This window comes from Aulonocara stuartgranti (genome assembly GCF_965226115.1).
Source record: "Aulonocara stuartgranti genome assembly, chromosome: 19".
NCBI lineage: Eukaryota > Metazoa > Chordata > Actinopteri > Cichliformes > Cichlidae > Aulonocara > Aulonocara stuartgranti.
In genome coordinates this window covers 9,475,001-9,497,689 of record NC_138955.1, presented here as the reverse complement: position 1 = coordinate 9,497,689, position 22,689 = coordinate 9,475,001, and the positions used below count along the sequence as shown (strand labels likewise).

Below are 22,689 nucleotides of genomic sequence, written 5' to 3'. Positions count from 1 at the left end.
GTCCTTGGCGATTACGTACAGCTGTTTGAAGTGAAATCTTGGAATATGCAGTTATTTTGAAGTGGTTCCGAAATACCTTTGCCTCTTCTATGTAATTTTCTTTCTTATTTTCACTGAGTTCCTTGGACTTTTCTATTGTTATGAGAATTGGTCAATCCAATGTGTGCTGTCAAATAAATCCTTTATATGCTGGCAAAGAGAAACTACCAGATGTAGTCGATTGTGATTACCAATGAGAACTTAATAGGCCATGGCCAGTTACTAGATGCTGTAGAACCTTCAAACACCACTTATTAAAATACATGGTGAGTGCATTTATATATTTAAGGCTGTATGTCTATTTTTGATCCAGTGTGGATTAGAAAAAGCAAAAATAGATTAAAAATTTTCACCCAATTTTTGTTTTTAAAAATAATTAAAGTTGTATGCAGTACAATCATTTAAAGCCCAATTCAAATTTCAAAGATAATCTAAAATTTAGCATATGTGAACAATGTAGAAGGTTAAAGTTCACAGTGATACGTCGCACACTCTTCAGTGTAGAAAACAGATGAAAAGCAAAATATTCCACGATGGCGGGGATTATTTTTGAAAGAATGAGGATTATTCACAGCGCTGCAGTTTAAACAGTGGATTAGGCAGGGTTCGTATGACTTTAATGTCGACTCACAAAAATAATGAACAAATAAATAAATAAATAAATGTGTGTCCCCTCCCCTTTAATCCAGTCCGCCGTGGCTGTGTCGGAGACGGTCTGCTCCAGTGTCTCCTCTGGTCCGGCTAGCATTAGCTGTCTGACCTGCTTGGCTCCGAAGCAAATTTTAGCGATTGCATATGTTTTACTTTGAGGCTGGACAGCATTAACACTAAAACCCGGATGGTAACCACAAAGACATAACTGGAACGGGTGACCGTCAATGCAAAGAAAAAGGGTGAGCCTAAAGAAGTAACGTTAGCAGAAACTGACGGTAGCTGCTACTCGGCTAACTTAGCTTAGACATGTTAACACTGCAGTGACTCATATTTAACTGCACAGCTCAATACTCCAACTCATAACTTCTTAAACTAAAAGACAGTAGGATTCGTTAGCTGTTAAGCTCTTTAAGAGTATTTTTTTAGGAGGGAAATGCTACCCTTAATCCAGTGTTATGAGAAAGTGATTGATTGAACACCTTTAATTTACAACCTAATGCTAACTAGCGATTGTCAGTGGACGCTGAGATCTGCTTTGCTGTTTATTAAACCAGAGGAAATCTTATGCAAGCTAACCACACGGGTTTAAGATTAGGGGTTAATCTTGCCTAACCTGTTGAGTATATTGTTGTAACAATAGCTCTCTGTTTTGGGGGTGACTTTGTCAGGGAATATAAGATAAGATAAGATAACCTTTATTAGTCCCACACGTGGGAAATTTGTTTTGTCACAGCAGGAAGTGGACAGTGCAAAAGTTATGACGCAAAAATTAGAATACAATAAGAATAAATACAGTACACAGCTGTACAGAATAGAATAAAATAATATACTATATACAGTAGAATAAAATAGAATAAAAATATACAATAAGATAAAAATAGAATACGAATGCTATATACAACTGAGTAAAAATACAACGATGCCAGAAAAGATTATTGCACTTAGTGTTATTGCACATGTGTGGATGTGTGTGTTTGTTCAGTTAAAGTCTTTGTTGTGGAGTCTGACAGCAGTGGGGAGGAAAGACCTGCGAAATCTCTCCATCCCACACCGTGGGTGCCGCAGTCTCCCACTGAAGGAGCTGCTCAGTGCTGTCACAGTCTGCTGCATGGGGTGGGAGACGTTGTCCAACAGGGATGACAGTTTAGCCGCCATTCTCCTGTCACTCACCACCTCCACTGGGTCCAGAGGGCATCCTAGAACAGAGCTGGCCCTTCGGATCACCCTGTTCAGTCTCTTCCTGTCCCCAGCAGAGATGCTGCCGCCCCAGCAGACCACACCATAAAAGATAGCAGAAGCCACCACAGAGTCATAGAAGGTCTTCAGGAGTGGGCCCTCCACCCCAAACGACCTGAGTCTCCGCAGCAGGTACAGCCTGCTCTGCCCTTTCCTGTAGAGGGCGTCTGAGTTATGAGTCCAGTCCAGTCTGTTGTTCAGATGAACACCAAGGTACCTGTAGCTGTCCACAGCCTCAATGTCCATACCCTGGATGTTCAGTGGTTGCAGTGGAGAATGCTTGTGCCTGCGGAAGTCTACCACCAGCTCCTTGGTTTTACTGGCATTGATCTGGAGGTAGTTCAGCTGGCACCAGTCCACAAAGTCTTGAGTCAGTCCTCTGTACTCCTTGTCGTCCCCATCAGTGATGAGGCCGACTATTGCAGAGTCATCAGAGAACTTCTGCAGGAAGCACTGGGTGGAATTGTGGGAGAAGTCTGCAGTGTAGATGGTGAAGAGGAACGGAGCCAGAACCGTTCCCTGTGGGGCCCCCGCACTGCAGACGACCCTGTCCGAGACACAGCCCTGAGTCCTCACATACTGTGGTCGGTCGGTGAGGTAGTCCAGGATCCAGGTAGTGAGGTGATGGTCCACTCCAGAGTTCACCAGCTTGTCCTTTAGAACCGAGGGAAGAATAGTGTTGAAGGCACTGGAGAAATCAAAGAACATGATTCTCACAGTGCTTCCAGCGGTCTCCAGGTGAGCGAGGGAACGATGTAGGAGGTGAATGACGGCATCATCCGCTCCAATGCCAGGCTGGTAGGCAAACTGAAGTGGGTCCAGTGATGAGCTTGTTAGGCGCCGAAGCTGAGCCAGGACCAACCGCTCCAGGGTCTTCATCAGGTGGGATGTCAGAGCCACCAGCCTGTAGCTGTTGAGGTCCTTGGGGCGTGAAGTCTTTGGCACTGGTACAACACAGGAGGTTTTCCAGAGCTGTGGGACTCTTCCCAACCTCAGGCTCAGGTTGAAGAGGTGCTCCATCACCCCACACAGTTGGTCCGCGCAGGACCTGACGACCCTCGAGCTGATGCCATCTGGGCCCGCTGCCTTCTTGCCATTAATCCTCCTCAGTTCCCTCCTAACCTGGGTGGTTGAGAGAGACAGGCTGGAGCCTTGTGTTGAGTGTGTATTGGATGCTGTTGTTGGGGGTGGGGAGGAGTGAGCAGGGAGAATAGAGGAGGTGTGAAGTGTCTGAGGTGTCAGAGGTGGAACAGCAGCAGTGGGGGTGGGTGAGTCTGCAGCCGATGTTGTAGACTGTCTCATGGTTGAATCAAATCTGTTGAAGAAATGATTCAGTTCATTTGCCCACCTCACATCCCTCCCAGGCAGAGAGTTCTGCTGTTTGTGGCCTGAGATGGTTCTGAGGCCTCTCCAGACTTCACCAACGTTGTTTTGCTGAAGCTGGTTCTCCATCTTCTGCCTGTAGCTGTCCTTCCCATTCCTTATAGGTCCCCTCAACTCTCTCTGCACCCTTTTCAACTCCTCTTTGGATTTGAAGGCCCTCCTCTTCTGCTTGAGGACAGCTTTAATTTCTGGGGTAATCAAAGGTTTGTTGTTGGAGAAACACCGTACAGTCCTGGTAGGTACGGTGTTATCCACACAGAAATTAATATAGTCAGTAATGCATGTAGTAAGGCTGTCGATGTCCTCTCCATGGTCGTCACAGATCACCTCCCACACAGTCGACTCAAAACAGTCCTTAAGAGCCTCCTCGCTCTCCTCTGACCATCTCTGCACTGTGCGGGTGGCTGGTGGCACCCTGCGCACTAAGGGCTCATACACAGGGACAAGGTGCACCAGGTTGTGGTCAGATTTGCCCAGGGGAGGGAGAGGTGATGAACTGTATGCCTCTTCAGCATTGGCATACAGTAAGTCCAGTGTTTTATTGTCTCTGGTTGAGCAGGTCACATACTGGGTGAAGGTGGGCAGTGTGGAGTCCAAAGAGGCATGATTGAAGTCCCCTGATATTATGAGAAGGGCTCTCGGAGATTGTGTTTGCAGTCTGCTGACCACTGAGTGGAGAGTGTCACAGGCTGCATCCGCGTTGGCCGAGGGGGGGACATACGCTGTTATTGCGATAACATGCGAGAATTCCCGGGGCAGATAGTACGGACGCATGCTAACGGCTAACAGCTCAATGTCTCTGCTGCAGAGTTGTTCTTTCACAGTGATGTGCCCAGGGTTACACCATCTGTCGTTCACAAAAACTGCCAGTCCCCCTCCTTTCCTCTTACCGCTCTCTCTCGTCCTGTCCGCTCGCAGCATCTGAAATCCCGGTAGTGTCACGCTTGTGTCCGGAGTTAGCGGTGTTAGCCACGACTCCGTTAGCATCATGATGCTACATTGCCGGTACTCCCTCTGTGACCAGGTTAGCGACGTGAGCTCATCCATCTTATTGGGCAAAGATCTTACGTTTCCAATGATTACAGAAGGAAGAGATGGTCGATAACGTCTCCTTCTCGGGCGACGGCGCTCCTTCCCAGCACGACACCCCCGTCTTTTCCTCCTCAGCTCGCTGGGAATGTCGGGTCTGTCCGCCGGCAGTACCGCTGCGGGACGCAGCGCTAACAGCTGATCCTTAGTTATAAAAAATTACGAGAAGAAAAGATAAGAAAGAAAGAAACTCAGAATGAGCAGAGCTGCTGTAACAGGCTGCCGCACATGGGGGGCGCCGGAAACAAAGGTGGAAGAAATTTGTGCAGATTTGTGCATTTCTGTTAAGTAAGATGGTGCAGCTGAAATGGCCAATTTAATAATCACTAAACAGTCCCTACAATGTGATATTTACTACTTCATCCCCACAGATCCATGGCAAAGTGGCTGAAGGACTACCTGAACTTTGGCAGCAGGCGTGATCCTCCACAACCCCCGAGACCAGATTACAGCGAGAGCGAGATTTTGAGGGCCTACAGAGCTCAGAAGGAGCTAGATTTTGAGGACCCGTACCAGCACACTGATAAGGAGCATCAGAATGGTGGTTTCGGCTCCTGTAATGCCACTGTGAGCCTTCCCTCTTTCCCTGCATTTGGTTCAGCGCTGCCTAATGGTGTAGAGGTATGACTTGGACTCCTTTTTTTACAGTCATGCGCACATGCAGCTTATGTTCCCTCCTCAAAAAAGCCATGTGTCCCTACATAAATTGCCTCACAATGACCACTTTTAAATGCACATGCTCCAAAAAAGATATGCGCCTGTTTGGGTGATGTTCGATTCATTATCTAATGTGTTCTCTATCCATGTCTTACATTTAGGTAAAACTTGTGTCTCCAAAACACAGACTGATTAAAGTGGACTCTCAGGAATTTGGTCGCTGTAAAGTCCCTCTGAGCCCTGTGACTGTTCAGGAGGAACCTGTAAGCATTGTTATTTCAGACAATCACAATCTCAAAACACTGAGGTCCAATGTCATTGCATTTAATTTGTGTAATTCGCTTTGTTTCTATCCCCCCCACTAAGGTGGTTCCCTCTGCCCCAGCAGCGTCAGAGGCCGACGCAGATTACTCGGATCCTTTTGACGCACATCCACACCCAAGAGCCAGAACAAACTGGGAGCCCAAATCTGCACCAGCAGACTGCTGCAGTTACATGGAGCCATTTGAGGCCCAGCGAATCATTTCAGGTTTCCTCTACATAAAAGTTGATACTTGTATATGGTGAAATACTTACCGTACCATAAATAATTCACATTTATTGTGCATTTTATTGAGGTACAAGTGTTTTGGGAAGAAATACTTACCCAATTCTTAGGAGGGGTAAAGGTGAAAAGTTTTCACCTTCTATGTTTCCTGTGCAGAACTACAGCACAACATGATGGCCAACCGGTCTGGGAGTGGAGATGGCAGTCAGCTATATGACAACCCATATGAGGAGAGGACTCGGTACCACCATCGAGCTGGTCCGCCTCAGAAGGTTGAGGGTGGGGTGATAGACAGCAAGGAGAGCAGGCTGCCTCAGGATGACGAGAGGCCGGCTGATGAATACGACCAGCCGTGGGAGTGGAAGAAGGACAACATCTCTAAAGCCCTAGCAGGTAAATTGGGGATTTCCTGGTATCTGTCAGTGCGCCCCAGGGCGGCTGTGAGTACAATGTAGCTTGCCATCACCAGTGTGTGAATGTGTGTGTGAATGGGTGGATGACTGGATGTGTAAAGCGCTTTGGGGTCCTTAGGGACTAGTAAAGCGCTATACAAATACAGGCCATTTATTACAGTTCTGTAACTACTTGTCTTTGACGTATCATTTTCTCTCTGTGTGCCCATAGTTCAGTTTGAAGGGACTGAAAGAGAGCGATCACGAGGTCACACAGAACAGTCCAGGCTTACCATGACAGGCGCCACATCAGAGGCAACTACACTCCGTCTTGTAGGTGACACTCCTTCGCTCTTGGGAGAGAGGGTGGATCCATCTCTGCCGCTGGAGAAGCAAGTGTAAGTTGAGATTCACAGTCTTAACCTTTGATGTTGGCTCTACTAGTTTTCTTTTTTTTATTCTACTTCCAAAAAATAGCAGTCTTTCTTGCACAACATACCCTTTTACTTTCATCATGCTTCTAAGTAATTAATTGTCTTTTGTTTTTAAGTGAAGTATCTCAAAAACTTTGGGTTTTTTTGTTTGTTTGTTTTTCAAAATGGGGGGGGGAAAGGTCATTCAAATAAACCAAAACATAAAACGGCCTTGAACTGGTTTAAGTTCAAGGCCGTTGGTCCAGACATGCATCGTCTTGCATTTAAAAAAAAAAAAAAAAAAAAAAAAAAAAAAAGAAGTTCGCAGGTTTAGTTTGTTTTGTTAAGTTTCTTTAGATTACGTGTGTGTGTGTGTGTGTGTGTGAGAGACAGAAAGTAAAAGCCAGTACTTGTTAGGCTACACAGTTTTCAGTTACTGTTGTTGTAAAGGGGAATTTTATGTACTGACAGCCATCCCAGACGAAATAAACTTCATAAAGGAAATGCCTACAACTTAACGACTTGAAAAATTCATCCCAACATTTACTTTTTTCTTTCTTTCTTTTTTTTTTTTTTTTAAATTGAAACATGCAAAACTTGGCTTAAGAACAAAGTCTGACCTGTGTGACTCTCAGAATAAATCAGAAATGGAGGCTGGAGCTTTGCATTTCCTCTCGCATTTGCATCTGCAAAACACAACCAGCCGCACTCGGCTTGGCTTATTTTCTTTTTTTATTTGATTATAAAGAAATTGTGGCGATTACTGTCACATGTTTGGTGTTGTCTTGTCTTCTGCGTTTCACATCCTAAATGTGATGGGTTACCATCAGCAACAACAAAAGGAAAACAAATATTTTAAGTTCACGCTGATATAAAGCTGGCTGATATGCACTTATGACCATTGCTGTAAACAATGTATACAATTTTGTAACTGTTTTATGAAAAGATTAATGCAGTTATGACTTTATAAAATGTTTAGCTTTGTGTTATGCTGTCCTGCTGCTTGCCTGCAGGTGGTACCATGGAGCCCTGAGCCGGGCAGAAGCAGAAAGTCTGCTGACTCTGTGCAAAGAGAGCTCCTACCTGGTGAGAAATAGCCAGACGTGCCGAAACGACTACTCTCTCTCCCTCAGGTAAACATGAGTGTCCCTGAATGCTGCGGTGTGGAGTGCATCAAAAAGAAGGAAAAAACCCTTCATGTTGTCTTACTTCAATATTACCGCACTCTGTTAAAGGGTAATTATTCCCTTGTGTACTTGGCTTTAGGCCCTTCCGAAATTTATGTGATCTGGTCCCCCACGCACCCACCCATTTGGGTATTGTTGCACATCATTTTTCTAGTTTCTCTGTTCTCACTTGGTTACAACAACCTTTTTTTTTTCTGGCTTTTTTTCTCTCAGCAAGTGTCTTTTTTTTTTTTTTTTTTTTTTTTTTAGTCTCTTTAATAACCAACATGGAAACAGCTGCTTGGAAAAGATCATAGGAATGCTGGGAATTGCTCCCAATCTCACATCTGTATTATTTTGAAGCAGTGAGCTGAAAGAGCACAGGAATTTGTTTGCACTCTGGTGCAATTTTTTTTTTTTTTTTTTTTTTACCAAAATATTTGTGGATTCTCTGAGCATATTATGTGCTTAAACCACTGATCAAATCAGCAAATTAGCAAAAGGGAAAAAAGAAAGTGAAATGTAGCTGCAAAATGGATGAAGGGAAACTTGAACAAACTGCTGCCAAAGCCCTGTTTTGGTAATGTGATAGAATCTGATCTAAAATATTGTTTTGATGGAAGAAAGCCAGATGTGTAAAAGCTCAAGCTGAATTTTGCGTTCAGAATAAAAAAAACGCATTTTTCAGGTGCTCGAGTTTGCTTTCATACCACATGCGTGTTGGGTTAAATAAGGGTATTTGTAGAAGGTGATGACATAACAAATACAAGGAAAAAGAGAGGTGCAGGAAAGACCTGTTTGAACTCAAGATGTTGTCTTTAATGATTGCTATCTTTACCACCAACGCACCAACAAAATTACAGGAAGACGAACCCAAGCTTCTCTAAGCGATGATTTTGGCCATTGTTTTTATCTTGGATCCCTAAACTTCACTTTGCAGAATGAATAAGTTGACATTAAAGCTAGTTCTGAGGGTGCATAGTGAGATTAATGGTACATTAATTATATCAATTAATAACCTATTCCCAATCAGATTTTCTGTTTCATAGACCCTTCACTAATACCACAGAAGGAAGCTGTGTGTGTGTGTGTGTGTGTGTGTGTGTGTGTGTGTGTGTGTGTGTGTGTGTGTGTGTGTGTGTGTGTGTCATAGTCCCAGAGACCTGAACACATTTGGATTAAATACCTATAAATGAGTTTAAAACACAGTATTTTTATACATCTAAGTGTGTCACATGACTCTTTACGTTAGAGGAAAAGTGAAGGATTTGTATTTATATGTTTGACACCAGTTTCAAAGTTTGACATTTAGAGATTGAGGCTCGGTTATATAAACAGTCATCAGTGATTCACAGTGAGAAGGAATAAAACTGTCGGCAATTCATACCAAAATAATAGGCACAGATGCTGACTCCTGGTTGAATGACAACTCTCCAGTTCCCTTTACAGTTTTTTGTTGTTGTTCCTGTTGAAACTTTTTAATTAAGCAAAACTGAATGGGCTGATTGTGTGCGGCCCACCCCAAGCAATGATGATAACACAATTGGAATGTTGATCTGAGACTGCAGGAATACTTTCATCACAGAAAGCTGTGTGGCGCTCCGATTGTTGTACGAAACATAACGTGACATATTTGTTCCAGGTGGCAGTTTTGATAATTATAAGGTCTTAAAACATTCTGTAATGCTCATGCACACACACAAACGCACACACACTTTCATTCTCAGTCTTTCAGTGTACTAATTAACATTCCTGTCAGGCAAGTTGAGGCTCATCTGCACTGTCTCTTTATTGTCAGGAGCTGCAAAGGCTTCATGCATATGAAGTTCACCCAGTCCCCAGACGGCCGCTACGTCCTCGGAGAGAACAGCCCTCCGTTCTCGACCATCCCCGAGGTCATCACCTACTACACGACACACAAGCTGCCAATCAGAGGAGCCGAGCACATGTCCCTGCTGTATCCTGTCCCAGTGCAGACCCTCTGACGGTGACATACACATCCTGATTTTCATGGTGCTACTGAATATATTCTTATATACATATATATTCTTAGTATTTACCTATTTCTACCTGTGTCCTACATGCTATGACACTGCCATTCTACCTGCACAGCTTGCAAGAGATTGGACCATCTGGTGCCATCTTTTCTGTTTTTACTTTAATCCCTGTATCTACACTGGCCGCTTACAAGAGAGCTCAGTGCTTAAGGAATCTGTGAAACAGTACATCACTGAAATCCCTCTATTTATCTGTCACGGACTCTTGAAAGTCAGCAATTGTTGATAATAGGATTGTTAGCTCAGTACTTTCACCTCACAGAGGAAAAAGACAAAATCTAGTCTTGAGACGGTAGAATTTATGTAATCTTGCATGGAGTTTTGTCTTTATTGCTGTCAAATGTGAAGCAGACTTAAAGAATATTATTGGTGGGGTCAGGGTGGCCTTAGCTTGTGCCAATAATCCAGTTTTTTGTTTGTTTGTTTTTTCTTGTCACATGAATTTCATGTTTTTAAACTGACAAAAGGTCAAAGTGATTGGAGCTCTGGTGTGAGGATTGAGAACTAAGTTTAAAAGGTTGGAAATGCAGTTGAAATCATGCTGTGACTACAAGCAGTATTGTTGTTATATATATATATATTTTTTTTAAGTTTTAGTTACAATTATGAACCAAACACTACATATTTAAGCCGGACCATCTCTGCGCCCTGGGGTTTTCTCTCTGCGCGTTTCAGAGGCCCGCCAATGTTACTTGATGCTGTAGCCGTTTTGCCCTGCAGTGTTCTTGGCTCCTCTTGTTAATGTGTGAACAACACAAAGTTGACTGCATCACACAATAACAGACTCCTGCAATACTAGTTTAGAGAATATTAACTACAGTATTATACTGAAAGCTTGTGGCTTTGTGAACATGATTATCAAAGAAGCTTTGGTATTTTAATGACTGTGCTATTTTATAAAATTTTAAAACCCTGTAAAAAATAAAGGTTGTGGTGTTTTCAGTTTGTCTCTGCATTCCTTTTTTTTTTTTTTTAAATAAATAATGTTTCATATGAGCTTCATAATGATAAATGTAATAATGTAAATTAAAATTTGGAATTGAATTAAAGGTAAGTTCAAGTTACTCCTCCAGCACACAGTTTAGCTTAGAAAATTACACACACTTCTTTTTTCCCAGATGGAATGATGGATTTTTAAAAAAAAGAATATGGTGCACAACTTCGAATTTATTTTGGATTTTTTTCTAATCCACACAGTGTCAAAATTAAACAAGTTTAAAATGGTAGGATTCAAGGTTGTGGCTTTGGTAAGGAAATTCTGGATGTCCTGTATTGGTCTGCTTTATCAGTTTATGTGCAATTACAGTCACAGTCCTGTTGGAACCCCCAGTTGTTGTTGTTATTTTTGGGGGTTTTTTGTTGTTGTTTTTTTGTTGTTTTTAAAGTGCCCTTTCTCACTTTCCTGTCCCCCAGCCCATGTCTGTCCGTCTGTAACAACTGAAAATAAAAGAAATAACAACAAAGGCTGATCAAATGGGCCAATATAGCAAGGCCATGATCAATTCTGACGGCTAAAGAACCACAAGGGACAGGCAAAAAAAACCACCACCATACCTGATAGCTGTTGATGTTTGTAGGTTTGACAGCCTCACCTTGTCATTCTAGCCAGCTCAATCTTTGTCTCGTCTGACCATCAAACTTTTCTTTAGTAGGTTTTCGACTTCTTTATGTGGTCAGCTACAAATTTCAGCTGAGCTTGTGGACATTAACCGATTTCTTCTCATCTGACGATGACAGTTTGGGTCTTCCAGTCCTTTACAAAGTGGTGATACATCTGAATAACTTGTATTTATGCGCAATTGTTTGATAGTTGTACATAACTACAAAGCTTAACAATGTTTTACATGTTGGAATGTGCAGTTGTTTAGAAAGAGGCCCTTCCATCTTGTGCACAGTTTTCAGTCTTAGCTCTTCACAGAGTTCCTTGAAATTTCCCATTGTTGAGTATTGATCACTCTAGTGAGTGCTGTCAAACATTTTATACCGATGATTTTTTTTTTTTTTTTTTTTAATATGACTGATAAGTCAGTCTCAATCACTGATGAGAAATTAATTTGCCTTGGCCAGGTCAGTTGTCTGGACTGGAGAAATGAATCCAAATTTGTGCATCTAATTCTTGTTTTTTAAAGTCTATGCTATACAGTCCTTCCAATATAGGGAAAAAATGTTAAAAGGAATCATGATATTCATGCCCATTTGGAGTTTATGTAAACAAAAATATAGTAACTAAATCTTTAGTATTTTTGCAGTTGAAGAATGAAGGAAGTATGAATGCTAGTTAAAGTTAAATGTAGGTCTTATCTCACATTGCAGCTGTTCACTGCCAATGACAAAGTGAGAAATTTATGCGAGCAGCAAGTGGGAGACGATCTCGCTTTGCCAAGCACATTCAACATAGGCAGGTGTACTGTCACCTGTTACTACAGCAACCAGCAGGTTTCAGTGTCAACACAGAAAGCTGCTACCTCAGCTGCAGGACAGGTAAGTATAGCTTTAAGGTAACTGGAAAAAGTACTGTTATATGTTAAAGCTAATTGTGTGAATTGGTTTCTATTTATAGTGTAAGCAGTTTTGGAAGGGTATAATGCACTTGGCTTTGTAATGGACGCTACAGACAAAAATTATACATAGGTGTTAAAACTCGTTTTGCCTAGACAACTAATCAGGCTTGTTACACTACTTGGAAAAAGCCATTAGTCATTCCTCATGCGTTATGTTTTGCTTCCAAACTGTCAGACTTTCGGTTGTTTTTCAAAAGTGATTTCAAGCAGTAGTTGTAGTAATAAAGAAAGGGAAAAGTCGACGTAGATCTGACTCATGACCTATCAGAAACGGTCTTAGTGGAAAAGATGTCAAGAAGTTATTTTTTTTAGGAAGTGAAACGAGGAGAAAAGAATCTGAGTTTGGAATTTTTAAGCTGACAGCATCAACTGTATGTACAGTAAAGGTCATCAGGGAGGTGCAACAGTTAGTGTCTACAGCATCAGTAAAACATCTGTAGAGCTGTCATTGTTTGGCGCCATTTCAGCCAGCGTTGTTGGAGATCTTTAAAAGAACCGACTCAATTATGAACACAGGAAAGTATTGTCAGGCTTTGATCCATCATGCATTATCATGGAAAGCATGTGATTGGCAACAGCTTGATTTTTCAAGATGGTAGTGATCTCTGTCAGTGAAGTAAAAGCGTACCTGGATAGAAAAACATTATTAAAAACTATATCAACATTATTGAAGCATTGCAGGATCATCTTGATAGAAAATGGAGCAAAAGTTAGCCAACATCTAAAGAAGAGCTTTGAATACCCTTCAAGAACACTGGAGAACTATACCAAAGTAACGATCATCCTAATGCTTTTATCCAGACATTGTATCGTCATCTTTAGGCAACTAAAAGTTATGAATCCCAAGCCGCTCAAGCATTTCAGCTTCATCTGAGACTACCATTATGATAATGATCGACCAGAACTACTGACAAATGTGCTGTCTCAGATATAAAAGTATGTGGTTGTAATTGAGAAACTCTCTTTTGTTACAACTGAATCATTTTAGCAGCAAAGCGTTCTCCCAGTTGCATAAAGTGTTTCCATGGCGACTCGGATACAGCAGTTGGCTCAACCCAAACCAAACAGACTAAGATATCCAGACCGGTAGGTCTGAATCGCACCCTTTAACGAAGCTCTCTGTCTTTGTCGCCTTCTTTTTCACAAATGGGCTCTTTTCTGTTTTTCAGTCGGTCTGTTTACTGGCTGGATAAGCTTCCACCAGAAAGGAGCGGATTAACCACTAAAATTGGTCTGTGTACCAATCGTTTCCTTTTTTCTTCTCTTGGCAAACTTGATCTTTGCTGCCTTTTTGTAACACCATGCATAATTGTTATTTTGTTTTCAACAGAGTTAACCCCCCGCTGGTCGGACTTGTGCATAAGTAGAAAGTTCTACAATCAAGTCACGTAAATATAATAGACTTCTAATAAATGCGCGACCCATTTTGGGCAGTTTCTTAATAACTTTATGGGTTGTTTTTTTTTCAGAAACATTTATGTGCTCTTATACGTACGATATGAGTCAGTTTTCTAGTTTCTTGTTCCTTTTTTTTTAAAAGTTTTTAATGTTAGATTTTCCCACAGCTTTGTCACCCTGTCCCCATTAAGATCTTATGTTGTACTAATATTATTAGCAAGATCCAGTAAACCAAGATAAGAAACTTGTTTGATTGGATTCAAGTGATGAAACTTTCATCATCAGTGTTTGCAATCAGACCTCTCAGAATTTTCTGTGTGCACATCTGCAGCAGAGTAAAGTGCAGACCTTCATGAAGCCTGAAGCTTCTGAAGCCTTCCCTTTAGAGACATAACAAGAAAACCTATTTATTGTAATTTTCTTGCCACTACACATGTCACAAACAAACACGTCAAATTAGGCAGTAGCTAAACTGTACCTGCCAGACCTTTTTTTTTTAAAGCTCTCTCCATCTTTATGTCCTTCCTCAGAATTTCTCCCATATGGCAGGTCAGTGAATGGGCTCTTAAGGCCGTCCCATCCAAACGGGTGTGTCATCTGGCTCAACCTCGGGCGCCTGCAGCTGGTTGGCAGCCCGCCTGCCCATTGTCGGTCCCTGTGAGTAACACAAACTATTTCCTGAGAGAAAACGAATATGTGGTGCATTGTTAGATGACTGCTAGTTTACCATACCTGCCACAAAGTCTTTTAAACTCCACAGCCTACTGTGTTAGTTAGGCCAGAATGTCCGGTATTTAAAGCGCCAAAACTTGAAAATATATTATATAATTATATTATAACTTTCAACAGAGCCATCTTGTGTTTTTTACTGGTTTTGTATTCTGAAAGCATGAATAGGTCCAGGTGTTTTGTGGTTGGCTTTGACTTTCCCTTCAAGGAAGGTTAGGATGATCAAAGTTAATAACTTTCCTAATCCTGAGACGTGTGATTGCCTGTACATCCTTTCAACTTAATTTATCTAATTAGGCGTGGTGTGATACATTTCAATTTAAAGTGTGTGACATGACTATAAATCCATGTTTCATATGGACAGGATGAAAAATACCTGACTGACACCATTCTTCTTTGTGTTTAATAGGCTTATTTACAAATTTGATTCCAGGTAAGCACACAGACAGCTGTTGCCACTTCACGGATCTGCCAGCTCGCCCAGCCAAAGCGAAGGCAGGTTCTGGAGAAATCCAGGCACGAATCTAAACATGTACAAGTAATCCACCTGCCCTCTAAAGCATCTCCACACATAGAGCTACTCGCCAGTAAGCCTATTTTTTTCCACCATGCAATTTTCACCTGCTTGCTTCTTTGCTTGTCTAGGCTCTCAGTCACCCAGGTAAAGGTTCTCTAGAGAGCTTGAAATAAAGGCAACTGGACTTCTTTAGGTTACTGAAGTAGCTCCACTTCTTGTCCATGGGGGTTCGTCTGAATACAAATTTGTTTTTAGAATTGAGTTGCTTTTTTTTTTTTCTTCTTCAAGCTGTCTAGACTTTTTGCATGTGTTTAAACTTGCATTGTATTGTCTGCTAGTTGACACAATCACCTTTGTTGCCCTAGCTCCGAAGAATGACCACCCCGAGTTCAAAGGAGACCGCCCAGTGTGCTGGTCCGTTTCCAAAGCTGCAAAGAGCTACATAACCAGCCAAAGACTTCTTGATCTGTCCAGTCCTAAAGAGAGGAAGGCTCTGTATGAGGGATATGACCCATACACGATCAGCCGGGGAGCCCGATCAGCCAGCCCCTCTCCCAGAATACAACAGCTCTGTTTGCCTCTGTCTCGCAAATGCAGCTCAGAGTAAGAGCAGTGACGGCAAACACCAGTCCCCAGAGAGCTGTTGATTGTTCCATTTTCCTTGCCGAAGACTGTAATCGTGATGAAGTGTTTTCCTTGTGAAATAATGACTAAGCTTTATTTGTTCTGCTGCGCGAATAGCTATGCACATAAGTAAAAGACTACTGCAACATCTTAGTGTTTAAGCCCTTGGATATTTGCCACTGTGGACTTACTGTATTAACTGAAGATTTCCTGATTTTACCCGTCTAATTTTTGCCAGGATAAAGCTGCTGTTAAGTGTAATTATTCTCCTTATTTTCCTTAAAAACATGCTTGTGTGTGAAATATCTTTTTTAAAGACTATTGTTGTGCATCTTTGGTAATGATGAACAACATGCTTAATTGCAGGTTGATTAGACCAACTGGGGGGATATTCTTACCCACAGATGAAGTTTCTTTGTGATATTATGCAGCACATATCCTGTAGTACATCCTTCACGTCTTAATTGCTTTTATAGTTATTGTTAACACAAGCCCCATGCGTCAGTTTTACACACTGCAGACTAATTTCGAGGCTAAGAAAGGTAATAGCTGAAAGGAAACGATTGTTATTATTATAGTGCAGATGCGCCTAATGGTTTTGGAGTAGTTTCTGTGTAAATTGGCCACAACATAGAATGCGGGAAAGTGAAACCTGTTTTTTTTTTCGTTATAGAAAAAGTTATGAGTTATTTGTGACGTGTAAATGTCATGTAGGCTATATAAAAGTGACCGTTTGGGGGGACCTCGATCCGCAGTTAGGCAACCGCACGCCACACATTGGGCACGGAGTGGGGCGGTACTGGTGTGTTTACTTCGAGGTGACAAACGGCAGATTTTGCGCAATCGCTGTAGATGAACTCTACGAGACGGGTATCATTCGGGCATAATCCGGTAAGAGGAGTTCGGATTTTGACATTTTGCAGCCGCTCGTTTCGTTTCATGAATTGCAACTTTGGTTGAAACTCACATAGTGCATGTTTGTTCTGCTGTTTAACGTGATTAACGCTTCAGTAAGCAAACAGAAAAACAACCTGTCAAGCTGCTCAAGCGTTAGCGGTTTGTTGACGAGAAAATCTGCTACCACAATTCTTAATGAGTGATTAAAAGTGATTGTTGCTTTATTCCTTGAGCTCTCATTGGTGCTTTCGCGCATCGTTATTAGTGAGTTGGTTGAGAAGTCGGCTTTTTCAGTTTGAAAAAAAAAATCGCCCATTATTTGCAAATTTCGAGTTCACTTCGTTGCGATGTTTTACCCAAATCTATTTTGACCAGCTGGTCAAAAACAAAGAAGAAAAACAAAAAGCATCGTAACCATTTCGCTATAACGCATTTTAAATTAAATTAAATAAATGTGGAAAGTGATCAAGAATGACCAGAAAGCCAAAGTGCTCCAGCTGTTACTGTCCTGTTGTGAACCTGCTGAGTTACAATAGAAACAGATCGCGAGAGCCCATCAAATAAAAACTGGAGTAACAGTGATCCAATAAAAAAAATTTATTGGGGTCATCCTGTAGTTCAGTGATTCGTTTATATGCATAATAATAATAATAATAATAATAATAATAAAGGAACACTTGACCAATGTTTAACTCTGACTAACTTCCAACCTTCAAAGATTTGATTATTTTGATTTCTACTGAACTTGTTTTATCATTTTGTTTTGATTAATAAAGATCCAGTGTGTGACTTAAGAATTTCGTGATTTTTTTTCTTCAATATATTTAAAGCATTTTACGTCTATTAATGTTATTCGTGCAAAGGTGGAATACTTGAAAGCTACATCATTTCTGTGTTTAGAAGCACTAAACACAGTAAATCAGCGAATAGTTTATAATCTTCTATATATTACACACTGTGCTTTAGCTGAAATTAAGCTTCCTTTAAATAATTAAATTAAATAATCAAACTGTTTTATGAACCCAAAACAAGTTGCATCTAAAACTCTCAGTCACTGTCTCCTCAATCTAAAACTATGAATCTAGCACAAATGTAACTTTAGATTTCAGAGTGAAGTTTGTTATGGGCGATTCTGATTGGCACCTTTTTGCACATAAAAGTTCTGATATTAGTGCATTAATAAATGTATAAAGTTCACAATGTTTTTAAAGCACAACATCTGGGCCATTGCTTACTTTGCTTGATGTTTAGTTAGCAGTATCAGCTTACTGCAACGACCCTTGACTCAGGCTGCTATGTATGCAGATACCAATATATCAGATTGTGAGAGATGTATTAGATGGGCTATAATGATAATCCATTTTAAAATGCTGTTTTCTATTCTGACTTTAAATAACCAAAAAATCTGGAGTGGCTTTGTATTGGTGTGCGCCAACACACTGAGTAAGAGCTCCCACCCTGAGGGGAGCTTTGTTTTCTGTCAAGGGGAAAAGTCAGATGTCAAATTGTTTATTGTGATCGATCTAGTCACCACTTGCAAGCTTTCACAAACTTTAGAAAGTCACTTGCACAAACTGCTATGTGTCACATTGGTTGGTGCGTTTCTTATGGTGCAATGCCAAGGAACTCAAAGCAGTAAAAAAATGTTGCAGTGAAACCGTTTTTAACTTACAGAAATGCATTCAATGGAAATGATGTAATCTAACCACTAAAGCTATTCATTATCAGGCATCCTGTGCTGACACTTCACAAATCTTTTTAGCAATTTTGCGGAACAGCGTGCAGAGTCCTTGAAGAGTCCTTGATTTGCATGTAGCATGATGGGAGTGAGTGGGTGAAAAAGCAGTTGGTCTTCATGGAGCGGAGTCCAGCTGTGATGTGGACCTGGCTGCTGGGGGCTGGACTCGTCCTGGGTAATGTTTAACTTTGTTATCTTTCTGCTGTTTGTTATCATCCAGAGCAAGCTTTCAAACAATATGTGAGGATGTGCTGGTATTTCTGGAAGTGTCGTTAGTGGAACCGGGTAATAATTTGTTATTTAAATGACAGAATCTCACCAAGCATGAGAAAGTTACAACCACAACATGTCACACCACATCCCTCTACTTTCCTCCCAGGTTATTGTTTTTGGTTTTATACCACACAGTTTTGTTATTCTACTGTATAATAACCATATAACACCAATTAGCAGACAAGCTTATCAACAAGTGAGTGAATGCAGTGCTGCACAACATTTTGTTATTTCAGCCTGTGAAGACCAAAACACGGAGTGCGTAATTCGGCAAGCATTTGTCGGATGACTAGAAGCATGTCGTAAGTGGCACATTATTATCATTATTAACATGGGTGACAGGGGACTTCAATAGCAGTAAACCTCCTGTTGCAATGCAATGTTCCGCTTGCAAGACATTCACGAAAGTGCTACTTGCACTAATGCACACCCATCACACGAGCTCTGCCTATCAGCAGTGTCCTCCCCCAGCAGTGGAATGCATCCTGCCACTCCAGAAAAACAACTGAGGAACAGCTTGGAAACACAACTAAGAGCCCAAGGTGTTGAATCTCTCTGCAGTCTCCCCCTTAGCCCAGTCCACTCGACCATCTACACTGGAACTAGCCTGATCCATGCAGGCCCCAGTGTGTAACCCACTGGATTCAAAGGATCCCCGGTATACACCCTGAGGCCAGAAACTGCAGTTCAGCCCCAGATCCCCTATTTATGCATCATCGGTTTAAAGTTTTGCCTCTTTTTAGCTTTGATCTTGCAGTAGATTGGTGATTTTGAGACAGCTAAAAGTCCCCAAATGTCAGCATTATCATCATTCTGAAGAAATCAGTCCACCTGTACCAGCGTATGGTTATATTGGCTTACGACAGGTATACCCAGCAGGCAAAACAAGCTATGGCAGTAGGAGCCAAGAAAGGATATTGTTCCGTCTTGCCTGAACTACTGTTGTAACCTCAGGGAAAATAACTTATAAATGGCTGAAAGCTAATTAATTCCTCTCATCATCTCTTTTTCACCATCCCAAATTTGAAAACAGTGAGTCACACTTGGGCAGTGGAGGTTTTGCATACCTGAGTCACATGAAAGCCTTTCTCTGCACTGTGTTCACACTCTGAGATGATAAAACAGTTGCGCTGATGCTTAAAATGTGTGTAGCCTCATTTTTTTTGAGCACACATAATCAATCAAAACTTCAAAAGAGACTGGCATCAGTATAAATCCTGCTAATAAGGATGAGTCTGCTTAATAAAGGTACCGCAAGGCACGAGTGCTGACATGCAACAACTGGCTCATAGATAAAAGGTCCTTATTTTAGTTAATTTTTTTAAAATCCACTTTTACCCACCTACACCACACAATAAACTAAAAACCACACTCATCCTTATCAATGAACTGCAACATGTGCTTTTCCATGTCATTAACTCCAGCCACTCTCAATTCTTCCAGTGTTTTGCATTACAACATCCACGGCCTTCCCCCGACCCCCTCGGCTAATCGGCTGTGTGTTCATACATCGAGTTAATGTCACCTGCCACTGGGAGCCCGGAGACACGCCAACAACGAAATACACTCTGCAGGTTGAGAAGATATCTAGGTGAGACAAAATGTTCTTTTACATAAAAAGAAAGACAAAGACATTTGAATAATATGTAGATAAGGAAAGTGAAAAAGAAACAACGTAAAAATCTATTTTTGTGATCATGATTTTATAGACCCTAATCAAAGTATCTAATCAGAATCAGTTGTTAGGTTTAACACAATCGTTTGAAAAATGTTATACTACAGTATTTTAAATTTGGAAAGGCCATCACACACAAACCTTCAGTGTTGTTCTTCGGAGATCTGATGCCTGCAGCCTATAATTTACATCATTTTTCATATTCATCACCCTGTTGACTAGGTCTTTTGTTTCCCATTTGTTTTTTTCTTGTTCTTTCATTCACTCAAGTTCTCCCTTTTGATGTATAACATTGGTAGATTAACAATGTCCACTAACCCCATGAAAAGTCCAAAGTACCACTCAGTATTTTTGAAGATGTATCTTTTTAAAAAAAATGTTTGAAATTGATCATTTTCCATGTCTAAAAAAACAGCTTTTCTCAATAAAAGAACTCGCTGTTGATGTCTTTTGGGGCAAGGGTGGCAAAGATGAAAAACCCTTACAAGTATCAGCTTTTGGCTACACGGAAAACCTTTTGTATTTTTAGTTTTTTAATCTTGCATCTTTATTCTACGCTGCAACAAAACATTCATAGTATAACAACATGAAAACATCAGGCATGTTATCATTAACCTCCAGGGGACTTAACACCTGAGCTCTGCTCAGCTTTACGAGGCTGTAAGGGAAAGTTTCAGGTCATTGTTTCACAGACTGACTCATAATTTTACTATTATGATGAACGCTTACTGCTCTTACCTGTCTTTCAGGCTACAACATGCAGCTGTTTGCAAAGAAAAAAATGCCAGTTAAAGAAACAAAAACGTATAGCTAAAAGCAAACTTATACAAGTGTGAATGTTGCACTTTTGCCAGGAGACCAGTAACAGATCTACAAGTAAGCGATAAAGCTTGTCCATAACTGCTAATTGCGCTTGTCGGTGCGTTCAGCACTTGTGTGCGCTGTCTGTGAGTGGAAAAGACAGATCAGTTATTGCAGGTTTAATTTGTTAAAGATTTGTGCTACTAATCATTCTGTATGAGTTTGCGTCACCAGTGCCAAATCCTTTATCACTGTTATTATTAAAGAGAGGTCGTTATTAGAAAGAGTTTGACAAACGGCTTTAATTTAATGTTTTAATGACTGTGAAATTCAACTTGAGAAATGGCTTTAGGTCCTTTAAAAATTTCTCTGCAGCTGCTGCTAAGCAGGAAGCAAACTGTCTGATACTGTCTTAGATGTAAGTTTGATATCTGTCATGGCAGGCTCAGTTTTGGGTTGCTTTTTTTTTTCATTGCATTTTTCTTCTCAGTGAGATGTTGCGTGTGCTGCTTGTCAACTTAACATTGATTTAGCAATCTGCAGTGTTTATCGGTGCCTGTGGTGGATTCAGAATGATCCATTTCAATGAGATTACCCAAGTCTCCGTTCAGCAGTGGTCCACCGTTGTGCTTTGGCACGCAGGCAGGTTTGCAAGTTGGAGCTGGTGTTGTTGTTTGATGGTAATTCATTGTGCCTATGCAAATCCTTTTGTGTGTAATCACCTTTGAAAATGACATCCGTGTGAGGCTTTGATGGGAGATTTGATATGCTTCGATGGTGGGAGACACACAGTTTCCACTTCCTCTGTGTTTTTTTTGTTCTAGTTTTTTTTTTTTTTAAATATATATATAGCTGATATTACTGTTCAAGATGTATGCAAAACTGTGAATTTGAACCTGAGCCTGACACAACATGTTTCTGTGTGGGTTTGTGGTTTTATGCCTCTTTTGGTACATCACTCTCTTTTCGTGTAGTAGCGCTCCGTTGACCTTGTAGGTGCATGTTTGTTTCTGTCAAAGTGCCAACAGGTCTGCAAAAAAGACATACACCTGCACCACGCATGAAACCACCTGCACAATAGGACTTAATGGTTCAACTTCAAGGATTGACTTTTGCATCACAGTCACAGCACACGGTGGAAGCGAGAGCTTTTCATCGCACCCTCGATGTCAGCCCGGCAGGACAGAAGGTACGGTAGTTTTGCTTTCCCTTTGCTTATCCCATCTCATCGCTCATGCCTCACGTCTCTCTTCCCATATTTCTCAGTGATGCTGCCTCCAGCCATCCTGAACAACGTAACAGAAGTTCGTGGTTCTCCTCAGTGTCTGAATGTAACTTGGAGCCGCGTATCATCAGACTTTCCTGTGTCTAACAATGAAATCCAGCAGGGAAATCTGAATTCACAAATTGAAACAGTGACTGAGCAGGTGAGCCGCTACTATAACTGCATGCACATGCAGAAATAACACGTTCATTCATTTTCACACCTGCAGAAACCAAAATTTCACACATCCTGTTTTCTTCCTCTTCAGCACCACTTCTGTGTTTAGAATGTTACATTTTTAAGTAGCAGAACGTAGGAAAAAAAAGTACAAGACTTTGTTGGAAAGCATAATAAGTCACTTTAAATATTTACTGATATTAAATTGTTTCACAGAACATCAGACTGTATGTATTGCATCTTCACAACCTCATTCTTTTTTGTTTTTGCTATACAGCTTGATTTTCAGATCAGAAATGTGACAATGGAAGGCTACTCTGTCCTGGTTTGTCACCTTAGACCTGATACAGAATACACCATCAGGCTTCGCCACCGTTACCGTGGCCCTGCAAGTCCATGGAG

The 22,689-nt window shown here is 41.1% G+C and overlaps 2 protein-coding genes across 4 annotated transcripts in view; both read left to right on the top strand.

Moving 5' to 3' along the window:
- The first annotated feature begins 541 nt into the window (after positions 1 to 541).
- On the top strand, positions 542 to 10,575 carry LOC309695801 (SH2 domain-containing adapter protein F-like). 2 transcript variants are annotated; one of them, XM_082516693.1, is made up of 8 exons: positions 542 to 643; positions 4,773 to 5,022; positions 5,220 to 5,321; positions 5,425 to 5,587; positions 5,762 to 5,998; positions 6,230 to 6,395; positions 7,424 to 7,543; positions 9,375 to 10,575. In XM_082516693.1, exons 2-8 carry the CDS (start codon positions 4,777 to 4,779, stop codon positions 9,559 to 9,561), a joined length of 1,221 nt encoding a protein of 406 aa, XP_082372819.1. In that variant the 5' UTR covers positions 542 to 643; positions 4,773 to 4,776; the 3' UTR covers positions 9,562 to 10,575. The 2 variants fall into 2 exon arrangements, with proteins under 2 accessions (XP_082372819.1, XP_082372818.1); XM_082516692.1 differs by lacking the exon at positions 542 to 643 and adding an exon at positions 731 to 932.
- Positions 10,576 to 13,881: 3,306 nt separating this feature from the next.
- Positions 13,882 to 22,689, top strand: part of LOC309695452 (interleukin-6 receptor subunit beta) — a 22,111-nt gene continuing 13,303 nt past the window's right edge. The window contains exons 1-8 of one of the 2 annotated variants that reach the window (XM_082516115.1): positions 13,882 to 14,249; positions 14,755 to 14,908; positions 15,204 to 16,353; positions 18,122 to 18,272; positions 19,814 to 19,961; positions 21,866 to 22,035; positions 22,113 to 22,273; positions 22,565 to 22,689. The exon at positions 22,565 to 22,689 is cut by the window's right edge and continues 41 nt beyond it. In XM_082516115.1, coding sequence (XP_082372241.1) covers positions 18,215 to 18,272; positions 19,814 to 19,961; positions 21,866 to 22,035; positions 22,113 to 22,273; positions 22,565 to 22,689 — 662 coding nt within the window. In that variant the 5' untranslated portion in view covers positions 13,882 to 14,249; positions 14,755 to 14,908; positions 15,204 to 16,353; positions 18,122 to 18,214. The remainder of the gene's footprint in view (positions 14,250 to 14,754; positions 14,909 to 15,203; positions 16,354 to 18,121; positions 18,273 to 19,813; positions 19,962 to 21,865; positions 22,036 to 22,112; positions 22,274 to 22,564) is intronic. The other variant, XM_082516116.1, reaches the window with a different exon arrangement.

Coding starts and splice junctions, on each gene's coding strand:
- LOC309695801 (XM_082516693.1), top strand. CDS start 4,777: ATGGCAAAGTGGCTGAAGGACTACCTGAACTTTGGCAGCAGGCGTGAT. Junction 5,023..5,219: donor CGCTGCCTAATGGTGTAGAG/GTATGACTTGGA, acceptor TCTTACATTTAG/GTAAAACTTGTGTCTCCAAA. Junction 7,544..9,374: donor GACTACTCTCTCTCCCTCAG/GTAAACATGAGT, acceptor CTTTATTGTCAG/GAGCTGCAAAGGCTTCATGC.